General features: G+C 48.5%; 1 protein-coding gene across 1 annotated transcript; it reads left to right on the plus strand.

Annotated features, from left to right (window-relative positions):
* Nucleotides 1–58: 58 nt before the first annotated feature.
* Nucleotides 59–11,136, plus strand: POLR2F (RNA polymerase II subunit F). The gene is made up of 5 exons (XM_029205676.1): nt 59–189; nt 1,486–1,555; nt 6,153–6,283; nt 10,380–10,451; nt 10,957–11,136. Exons 1-5 carry the CDS (start codon nt 170–172, stop codon nt 11,045–11,047), a joined length of 384 nt encoding a protein of 127 aa, XP_029061509.1. The 5' UTR covers nt 59–169; the 3' UTR covers nt 11,048–11,136.
* The last annotated feature ends 175 nt before the right edge of the window (nt 11,137–11,311 follow it).

Consider the following 11,311-nt stretch of genomic DNA (forward strand, 5'->3'; position numbering starts at 1 on the left):
GAGCGGCGCATGCGTACATTTATCGCCGCTCCTGCCTCCCGGAAGTGATTACCTCTAGGTCACGGCGCAGGCGCAGAGTACGTTTGGCGTTGAGCGAGGCGGAGGCGTGCTCTTTGCGGCCTCCGCTCGGGTCTGGGGCGCAGAGCCCGGTAGCTGTGGCGCGGGTGTCATGTCAGACAACGAGGACAAGTGAGTGCGGGAGCGAAGTGACTTTTGCGGAGCCTCGCAAGGGGCGGGTGAAGCGGGAGCCTGGGTCGAAGGAAGTTGAGGAGCCTGGCGTCGCGGGGCAGTGTCTGAGGGCACTGGGGGTGCTGAGGGGGCCCGCGGAGCTGGAGAAGGGTAGGGCGGTGAGCCGGCAGCATAGACCCGGCCAGAGGCTGGGCACAGAAAGACCCCGGCTCGAGGGTCCAGAGAGGATCACTGAAAAAGGTATCTTTCAGCAAACTTCCGCTGAGTCGGGCTCTGTGTCAATACCTAATAGGTGTATTAGGTATAGTCTCTGCTCTCCAGGTGGGGTCCCTTTCTAGAAGAGGGGGCAGGCCCATAGACATAATGCCGGGTCGTGTGAATTGCGTAGTAGGTCTGTAGTATAGAAGTAATCCCGAGGAGGGTCTGGGGAGACTTTGAGGTGGTAAAGGTCTGGGAGGCTTGCAGTAATCCAGGTGAGAAAAGGTAGTGACTTGCACTAGGGTGATAGTAGTAGAAGTAGTGAGAAGTGGTTTTGAAGTCTGGATTTATTTTGAAGCTAGAGCCCAGGAGATTACCTGACGTGTGGTGTTGGAGGAGAGGTCTATCCTGAAGATAAAAATAGGGGAGCTCTCAGCATAAGTATATCAGTCAAAGCTGAGAAACAGAGGAGATCATCAGGCGGGTGTCAGTAGAGAAGAGGAGATGACTGCGTGTCAGAGCATCCCAACACGGAGTGCTTCGGGGGAAGAGAGGAGAAACCGGCAAAGGAGACTGAGAAGGAGTAGCCAGTGAGGTGGGAGGACACCAAGAGTGTGAGGTGTCCTTGCAGTCAAGTGAGGGGAGTGTCTTGAGTGAGACGAACGGTCCTGTGGGCCAACTGACACATCAGGCTAAATGAGAACGAGAATAGGCCATCACGTTTAGCAATGTGGAAAACATTAACAAACTTGAAAGGATGGTTTGGGTGGAACCATGGAGGTGAAAGTCTTTGGAGTGAGATGATGACAGAATGGGAAGAGAAGAATCGGAAACAGTGAAGATGGACAACTCTTGCAAGAATTTTGCTCCCAAGGGGAGCATGGAAATAGGGCTCTGTGAGGAGGGAGTAGAAAAGTAAGCTCTGTTTGTTTTTTTAGACGAGGAACTTCAAATGACTTAATGATTTATTAAGTGATTCACTCATTAAGTAGCTATTTATTGAGTGCCTCCTATGCTAGTAACTCAGATGAGACACAGATCTCTGCCCTCTTTGATTCTACTAAGTGGTGCTCTAACTGGCTGCTTCTTCTTGTACAGTTTTGATGGCGACGACTTTGATGACGTGGAGGAGGATGAAGGGCTAGATGACTTGGAGAATGCCGAGGAGGTCAGTATTTAGCCTTGGGCTCCCCTCTCTGCAGCCCAGGCTGCTGCATAGCCCGGCCAGCGATGACTGACTGACTGCATCTGCCTCCCGTTTGTGGTCAGGGCACCGCCAGTTAGAGTGAGGAGAGATCTAGTCCTGGGTCCTAGTCCTAGTCCGGGAGCCCCTCAGGGTGGGCCTGAAGGCTTTTGTCCACTTGGAGCACAGCGCATGGCTTCTGGGGCAGTTAGCTTACTGACAGTTGAAATATTCCCTTCATTCATTGAGCAAACATGTGTTGAATGTTTATTACGTACCAGGAGCTCTGCAAGGTGGGGCTACATGAAGAGCAAGGGGGAGACTGACCTGGGGTAAGGCTGGAGAGGTAAGAGCCAAGATCAGGCAGGATTTTGTAGCGTGAAGGTATCGGGAAGCCACTGACAAGATTTGAGCTGGGGAGCGGCATGATCCAGTGAGGAGTGAATTGGGGAGGAGCAAGGGTAAAAGAGAGCCCAATTAGGGAGCCCTCATAGACTTCCAGGTCAGACCTGTAGCTTGCACTTGGGTGCTGGTAGTGTCGGTGATGGGAAAACGGATGAAAGAGATATTTTGGTGGTTTGGATATGGGGCTGAGAAAGTGGGAGATGACAGGGATGACTCCCATGTTTCTAGCTTGAGCAACTAGGTGAATGAGTTACTAGCGTCATAGATAAAATAGGGCTTTCTGTCCCTTGTGACTGATGGAAGGAGAAGTGCTTTATGTCTCTTGGAGAGAGAGTGATCCCTCGATTTTTTTTTTTTTTTAAGGCTGGGAAGCTGAAGGCCCTCTTGGGATTTCCTGTCTGCCTGGCACTCTGAGGTTATATGTTCTCTGAGTCAGAAACAGTCAGAAACCTTCTCTATCCTTCTGATCCCTTTCCATCTCTGTCCTATTGATTCTGCCTCCTCTGTGTGGTTCGGTCCTGTTTTCGTTTCTCCATTCCTCGTGTCTCAGCCTGGTTTGGATCTTTATTGCTTTTCACCCACATTACTGCAGAAATGTGTTGCCGGTTTTCCTGCCCTCAGTCTGCTGTTTGCCTTTCTGCCGCCAGAGTCGTCTTTTTCACCTGCCCACGTGATTGATTACTGTTGGTCTTCCTAAAAGGTCTCTCTGCTTCTGCGCTTTCTACCTACAGAATATTCTCAGCAAAGTATCCAGAGTGATCCTTTTAAATCGTAAGTCACTTTGTCTCTCCTCTGTTCCAAATCTGCATCCAGTGGCTTCTTAGCTCATTCAGAGTAAATGCCAAAAAGATGTACAAGGTCCTCCATGATCCGGCCACCTGCTCCCTCTGGGACCTTATCTCTTCTTGCTGTCCCTGTCATGCCAGGGAGACCCCAGCTCAGAACCTTTGACTGAGCTGTTCCCTCTTCCTTTCCCTTAGATATGCACGCGACCTGCTCCTCAGCCTCATCAGGTCTTTGTTAAATGTCACCTCGGTGGGGCCTTCCTGACCATCCTGTTTAAAATTGCCACATTAACCCCTTCCTCCAGCATCACCACCCTGGCACTCCCTGTCTTTTCTGTTTTCATACTACACATTGTACTTAACTAATTTTGTTTATTGTTTGTCTCATCTCATTATAATGTAAGTTCTATAGGAGAAAGAATTTTTATCTGTCTTACTACACTATCCCAAGTGCTTGGAATACTATCTGACATATAGTAAGCGCTCAGTAAATATTTGTTGACTTAATTCTTTATTATAGAATTTATTCTTCTGCCTATAACCCTATACACACCTTTTGCTCTAATCATACCCACAATTAGGTGTCCAGACCTAGTACATTCTCTCCCTCCTCTGTGCCTGTGCGCATGCATTTCAGACTGCCTGGAATGCCCTTTCCTTCCTTGTTAGCTTGGCAGCTCCTACTCATCCTTTTGGACCAGCCCAAGTCTCATCTCTGGACTGTATTCGTAACCCCCAGTATGAGGCAGATGTCTCTCACTTTCTTGTTAAGTTTGTGGCACACTTGCATACTTTTTTTTTGAAGTGCTTTGATATTCCATTTTATTTATTTAAATACACATGCTCGCACACACAATTACAACTCTGTAAATTAGTGAAATGGCACTCATTGGATGAATTAAATTACAACCAGTAAATGAGTGAACAGGAAAGACAAAGAGTTAAAGAAGATATTTGCAAAACATATAACTAAGTACATCTATACAATGAATTCTTACAAATCAATCATAAAAATGCAGAAAATCCAATACAAAAAGGGGCAAGGGATTTGAACAGCTACATCACAAAAGAGAATATCCAAATAGCTAATAAATATATAAAAAAGAGCTTAACATCATTAGTCAACAGGAAACCGGAAAGTAAAACCACAAGACAGCACTCCACACCCACTGAGATGGCTAAAATTAAACCAGACAAAGCAAACATCTTACAGTGACAATACCAAGTGAGCAGAAAGATGTGGAGCAATTGGAGCAACATTTATATTATTCTGGTCCGAGTGTAAATTGGACCAGCGCTCTGGAAAACTCTGTGGAGTTATGTACTAAAGGGGAGTATAGATGTATATTTTTTAGGGACCAGTGATCCGGCTCCTGGGTGTATACCCAACACAGATGCATACTTATGTTGACCAAAAGACATGTACAAGAAAATGCATAGCATAATAGCAAAGTAGTCCAAATGCTTATTATAATTGAACGATTATATGGATTGTGGTATATTCCAACAATAAAATCCTAGATGGCTGTGAAAATGAACAAAGTACTGGTAGACACAACAGAATGGATAAATCTACAAATATAACATTGAGTGGAAGAAGCTATATAGAAAACAGTACATAAGGTGTGATTACATCCACAGGAACTTCTTTTTTTAAAAAATTTTTCAATTTTATTTATTTTTTTATACAGCAGGTTCTTATTAGTCATCAGTTTTATTCACATCAGTGTATCCATGTCAATCCCAATCGCCCAGTCCATCACACCACCACCACACCCCACCCCCACCGCTTTCCCCCCTTGGTGTCCATATGTTTGTTCTCTACATCTGTGTCTCAACTTCTGCCCTGCAAACCGGTTCATCTGTACCATTTTTCTAGGTCCACATACGTGCATTAATATACGATATTTGTTTTTCTCTTTCTGACTTACTTCACTCTGTATGACAGTCTCTAGATCCATCCATGTCTCAACAAATGACTCAGTTTCGTTCCTTGTTATGGCTGAGTAATGTTCCATTGTATATATGTGCCACAACTTTATCCATTCGTCTGTCGATGGGCATTTAGGTTGCTTCCATGACCTGCCTATTGTAAATAGTGCTGCAGTGAACATTGGGGTGCATGTGTCTTTTGAATTATGGTTTTCTCTGGGTATATATATGCCCAGTAGTGGGATCGCTGGATCATATGGTAATTCTATTTTTAGTTTTTTAAGGAACCTCCATACTGTTCTCCATAGTGGCTGTATCAATTTACATTCCCACCAACAGTGCAAGAGGGTTCCCTTTTCTCCACACCCTCTCGAGCATTTGTCGTTTGTAGATTGTCTGATGATTCCCATTCTAACTGGTGTGAGGTGATACCTCATTGTGGTTTTGATTTGCATTTCTCTAATAATTAGTGATGTTGAGCAGCTTTTCACGTGCCTCTTGGCCATCTGTAGGTCTTCTTTGGAGAAATGTCTATTTAGGTCTTCTGCCCATTTTTGGATTGGGTTTTTTGTTCCTTTAATATTGAGCTGTATGAGCTGTGTATATATTTTGGAGATTAATCCTTTGTCCGTTGATTGGTTTGCAAATATTTTGTCCCATTCTGAGGGTTGTCTTTTCGTCTTGTTTGTGGTTTCCTTTGCTGTGCAAAAGCTTTTAAGTTTCATTAGGTCCCATTTGTTTATTTTTGTTTTTATTTCCATTACTGTAGGAGGTGGATCAAAAAAGATCTTGCTGTGATTTATGTCAAAGAGTGTTCTTCCTATGTTTTCCTCTAAGAGTTTTATAGTGTCCGGTCTTACATTTAGGTCTCAAATCCATTTTGAGTTTATTTTTGTGTATGGTGTTAGGGAGTGTTCTAATTTCATTCTTTTACATCACACTTGCATACTTTTATAGCACTTGTTGTTTTGTTTACTCTTGTCTTTTTCGCCAGCCTGTGTATCCTTTGAGAGCAGAAGCTCTTAGCTTCCTGTCTCAGCGCCTATGATGACGTCTGGCACATGACAGGTGCTTAACAAGTGATTGTTAAATATATGAATATGTAAAGATGGGGTGCTTGTTCCTCTTCCTCTTAGGGTGATTTGTTGTCTGTGCTCAAGGACTTCTCTTCTGGATGAGGCAGCTGGCTTTGGACTCCCTGATCATGAGTGCTTTTTTACTAGGTCTGAGACTTTGGCCAAGTTAGCTAACCCTCCAAGCCTCTAAAATGGGCATTGTAATCCCCACCACATAAGGTTATTGTGAGGATTAAATGAGGTGTTAATAAGGCAGTTGCATGGTCACTGTCACGTAATAAGCAGTAGCATAGTGGTGGTTATAATCGTTGTCGTCGTCATCCTGCCCCTCACCCCCGATAATGCATCCTGAGATTTTTCCCTCTTTTCTTCCTTGATGTCCAGGAGGGCCAGGAGAATGTTGAGATCCTCCCTTCTGGAGAGCGACCGCAGGCCAACCAGAAGCGAATCACCACACCATATATGACCAAGTATGAGCGAGCCCGTGTGCTGGGCACCCGAGCCCTTCAGATCGCGTGAGTATGAGCCTCCTCACCATCTTTTCCATCAGACAGGCTACAGGGAGCCTGCACGCTGTTGATGTGGCTCAGCCTGGCACCTGACCACAGACCTTCCCTCTTCTCACACGCTGAACAAGGGTGGTGCTGTCCCTGTGCGCCAGGCACGGTGCTAGACTCCCTGCCCTCAGAGAGTTTGTGATCCAGTGGAGAAACGGGACATAAACATCCGTGAAGTCAGATAACAGCACAGTAGAAGAATAGTGATAAGAGTACAGAGTGTAACGAGTGCCTGTCAGTTAGGGAAGCAGAGATAAATAAATAAATAAAATAAGATCAGCCCTCGACCGTTGTGGGCTGGTTAGTTGGGGGTGCTGCGGCAGCACCCCCTGGGCTTAAGGTGGTTCTTGAGTCGATAGACAAGGGCCAGCCCAGAGGAGTTGGGGAGCCCTCCATGTAGAGGTCCCGCTGGAAACGTGAAAGCACAGAGCAGTGGGGGGGGGGGGTGGGGTTGGAAATTAGCAGCCTTTCCTTTGTCTCCCAAGCTTGGAGCTAGTTGAAGACTAACAGGATTCAGGAGCTAGCAGTAGGCAGGTGGGGATCGCAACGTGCGACGCTTCCGTGTCCACCCCAACAGCCGTGGGCACTGCCGCTGCCAGTGGCCCCGTGTGCAGGCGTCAGCCTGCCTGCTAAGCTTGTGGGCATCGTGGAGGACAGGTCAGGCGGCTTTGAGGAAGCAGGGACTCTTGAAGAGGCTGGACCACAGATGCGTGCTTTCCCCGCCAGGCTCCCTTGTCAGATGAGTTCCTCCTCCGTTGTGGTGAGAGCAAGTGGGAAGACAGAGAGGGGACGGGCATGTTACTGTGGCTCTCGTGGAACATCCTCCGCGGGGAAACGTGATACCGGGGAAAGGAGTCCTACCCCAGACCTCTTATAAGCTGCTGTGGGAAATGGTGGGTACCTAGAGGAGGGGGTGCTTCAAGTAGGGAGTAGTCGAAACTAGGCTTGAAAGAAAAGCTGGGGCCAGAGTTGTGGGACGATGCGTGCTGGCGGAGTGGTGATGCTCAATCTATGCATCCATCCGTCCCCGCCCCGCCCAAGTTTTTAAACAGCATTGGGCTTCATCTCCTCCAGTCTTGTGGAGTGAAGGTGACCACCGTGTTCACCTCGATAGAGGGCTTTATGGGCGGGCAGCGTCGTTCCTCACCCACTTGGCAGCAGTAGGCCTCCTGCCAACCTGGTTGTGCTCCTTGCCCGTCTGGGTGAAATGAGAGCTGCACTCAGTTTGATGATTTTGGTATCGCTGGGGTCAGGATCCTCTAGGCCTGCACCGCAGTTATGGTTGCCACTGGCTACATTTGGCCATTTAAATTTAAGTAAAACTAAATGGAAGTTCAGTGTTTCGGTCTCATTAGCCACACTTCATGTGCCCAGTAGCTCCCTATGGCTACCGTAATGGGTAGTGCAGATAGAGGACATTTCCATCATTGCAGAGCACTGATTGGGCAGTGCTTACGTCTGCTAAACATGATCAAGCAGAAAGAATAATTCATAAATTATTTTTCAAACAAACAGACTGTATGCAAGTTAAAGTCTGTCAGCATCGAATAAGATATAGTGCTTGCACCTGTTGGGGATGCAGGGATGATCACAATTCCCCAGGTCTCTAGGTGTTTACAGTCTGGTGGGAGAGATGGACCCGTTCTAAATACCCAGAACCCAAGGCGGATGGGATTGCTGCTTTACAAGAGAAACAAAAGAGAGAAGGGAGTAATGGCAGGGGTGACTGGGGAAGCCTCATGAAGAGATTAGAATTAAAGTGAGGTGGTTTTGAACGTATCCCAGGCGCCAGAAACAGCACTAGGAAAGGTCCAGGTAGAGGCAGGCATGTATGGATTGTAGTGGGGGAATGGCAAGTAGCTTGGGGCACAAGACCGGAAAAGATGTCACTGGTTCATTGAGTGACAAGTTCAGAAGATGGGCTTGCATTTGGTGGACAGTATGGAGCAGGCATTTCAAACACTACCGAGGCCCAGGTCCTGCTTTCCTCGGGGAGCAAGCCTCGGTCTAGCTTAGTCTAGTCTATAGTGCTCTTTCCGACTGAGGGCTAGGGTGCTGTCTGGTGGTTCCCCGGCTGCTGTAAGCCCTTGGACAGCCAGGGCTGGAGCTTATCCTGAGTACGAGGCCTGCAATTCTGCACTTAGTAGATGCTGAACAGATGTTTCTTGGATATTTGTGGATGAAACCTCTCTCTGGTTCATTAGCCCCACCTGGTGGCTGAATGGTTGCCACAGGTGGAGACGTTCCGGGCACACTCTCACACTTCCTGTGCACATAGTAGGGCTGGATGAATGAATGCTGTTGAGTTATTCGTATCTTGAAAGAAATAAGGCATATGCAGATCAGGGAAAGCATTTTGCCCCATTCTTTAAAGGTTTACATTTTGGGGAAGTTCAAATAATTATTGAGAGAGGATATAGAGAAAGTTAAAGAACTTGATCTCTGCCCTTGGGAAATTTTCAGGCTTTGGGGAGTAACAGACATCAGAATATTTAGCAATGAAATTAGTAGATTATTTAGTGTGAACTGGTGGCTCTCAGACTGGCTGGTTATGAGAAGCACCTGGGGAGCTTTGCTAATGCAGGTTCTCAGGATCCTTCACTAGAGAGTGAGGGGGAAGGGTCTGGGGAAGGACCTGGAAACCTGTATTTTTAGCATACTTTCCCAGTAATTTTGATGATTATTAGGTTTGGGATCCATTAGTGTAAACTTGAGCTGGAATCAATAAGTGTGGCTTCCTAGAGGAGGTGGGCCTAGAACTGGCCTGTTTGTTTCTAGAACCTCTGCTGTGGGCCAAGTGTTGTGCTAGGGCTTGGGGTCCTGGGCCACCAGGTCTCGTTGGAAAACTTCAAACAAGTAGTCACAGTGTAGTGGTAGTGGTGCCAAGAGAAGCGTATGTAAAATGAGTCAGGGCACTGAGGCTTCAGCAAGTGCTTTCCAGAGTGGAGACATTTGAGCCTCTTGCAGGCCTGTAGGGAGAGGAAGAGCTTGTACGAGGATGCAAAAAAGGAAACAACAGGGTATGTCTAGGGAACTGTAGTAATTTGGTATGGCTGGAATGTGGGGTAAATATAGGCAGGTAGCATGAGAAGGTACTAGAAAGGTAAGCAGGGGCCAGGTGAGGTTCTGCCTGCCTGATGGCTGTGGGGTGTCATGGAAGGGTGGTAAGGAGGTGAGCGCCCCACCACAGGCCCTGTGTAGAGGCTGGAGGAGCAGGACCCTTGTAGGGGGTATTGCCAAGTCAGAGAAGGAAAATGAGGCGAGCTGGGCCCCGAGGCAGGGCTGGGGGGGTCGAGTTAGAGTGGTCAGAAGGGTGAGCTTTTGCACGTGCGGGTCCTTTGTGCTGGAGCCCTCTGCTGTGGCTGCAGGCTCAGGAGTCTGTGATGGGCCCTGGGGGAGGCCCTTGGCAGGGGAGCTGACATGACGCATGTCACACGGCCCAGTGATGAAAGCTCACACTTGTCCCGTTCACAATACCGGTCTTCAGTTTGTGAATCACCAGCTTTTAAAAATAATGGGAGGTGGTGTAGCACCGTAGGGAGGAGCCTTTGGGGTTCAAATCTTGGTTCTACCACTTACTGGCTGTGGGTCCTTAGGCAAGTTACTGACCGTCTGTGCCTCAGTTTCTTCATCAGTAAGATGGAAGTAACAAGCGTACTTACCTCAGATACAGTACTCTGTGAAGGGCTGAGAGCAGCTATGGCACTTACTCTTTGCTTGTTCCAGTAGTGTTTTAGCATCATTGCTGTGTAGGTGTGGCAGGCCTTTTTGTCTTCATTTTCAAATGAGGATAGTGAGATTTGGGGAAGAAATTCAGTATCTTTGGAGGCAAAGTTTAAGTCTAGTGTACAGGCTCCCGCTTGCGTACCCTCGCTGTCAGTGCCCCGGAACTGCCGCTCCGCATCCGCTGTGCCCGCCTACCTGGAAGGTGCCCTTTCTGGGTGAGGACTGGGATGCTGATCTGATCCTGTTTGTGAAGCTACCCCCCGACTTCATGCTGAGCCTTTCTCCCTGTGTTTGTAGTCTCCCCCAACACCTGTCCATGTACCTACAGGATGTGTGCCCCCGTGATGGTGGAGCTGGAGGGGGAGACAGATCCCTTGCTCATCGCCATGAAAGAGCTCAAGTAAGTCGCCCAGATCATGGTTCACTGCTCCAGAGCCCTGGGAGGCAACCCTTGGGTTCTCTGCTGCACACCCTTCCCCCACTTCCCTGATGGGGAAGTGTGGTTCTTGTTCCTGTAGACCCTTAGTTTGTTTGGGAGTCAGCCCTGCAGGGAGGAGGAGGGAGGGGGAGGAGGGGGCAGGCAAAGGGGGCGGGGAGGACATTGATGAGACCTTTGCTGTCTGTCCGAATTTCCCTGTTCCTACTGCAGTTGGCCTTACCAACATCCCTCTACGTTTCCCCCTCCTCCCTTCAGCCATGGGATGGCAGAGCCCTTCCAGACTGAAGTGCCCCACTCAGAGGTGTGGGAACTTTTTTTGTTGTAATTCCTTTCCTGCAAAGTGCATTCGTGGTCTCAAGAGGATGCTGCTGAGGCTCCTCTTGCCTTGCATTGTGCACACTCTGTCCCTCTGCTGCGGGGCGGGGGCCACCAGCCCTCACGTACCTCGACTTCTCCCCCGCCGCAGGGCCCGAAAGATTCCCATCATCGTTCGCCGCTACCTGCCTGATGGGAGCTATGAAGACTGGGGGGTGGACGAGCTCGTCATCGCCGACTGAGCCGGCGCGTCTTCCTGCCTGCCTCGGCCCCAGTGCCTACTCTCATATTCTATACGTGCAAATAATAAATTCTTCAGCACTTCAGCCCCTCCGCCTCCAGCTGCCTGGGAGGCCTACCACTTCTTCCGCCCTGCTGCCTGGAGGGTGCGCCTGTCCCAGTGGCCCTGCGACTGTCAGCTCTTTAGGAAGCACCAGGGGCCCTGACCCCCTGCGGCTCCCCCACGTCCCTCCCTCCATCTCGTAGTCCACCAGAGCAGAGGCTGC

The sequence above is a fragment of the Monodon monoceros genome, unplaced genomic scaffold, assembly GCF_005190385.1.
Source record: "Monodon monoceros isolate NGI ecotype Baffin Bay Population unplaced genomic scaffold, NGI_Narwhal_1 Super_Scaffold_6, whole genome shotgun sequence".
Classification (NCBI taxonomy): domain Eukaryota; kingdom Metazoa; phylum Chordata; class Mammalia; order Artiodactyla; family Monodontidae; genus Monodon; species Monodon monoceros.

Bases quoted from the DNA above. Each gene is read 5' to 3' on its own strand.
- POLR2F (XM_029205676.1), top strand. From the start codon at position 170: ATGTCAGACAACGAGGACAA. The intron at 1,556-6,152 runs GTCAGTATTTAG...CTTGATGTCCAG, and splicing joins ACTTGGAGAATGCCGAGGAG to GAGGGCCAGGAGAATGTTGA. The intron at 6,284-10,379 runs GTGAGTATGAGC...ATGTACCTACAG, and splicing joins ACCCGAGCCCTTCAGATCGC to GATGTGTGCCCCCGTGATGG.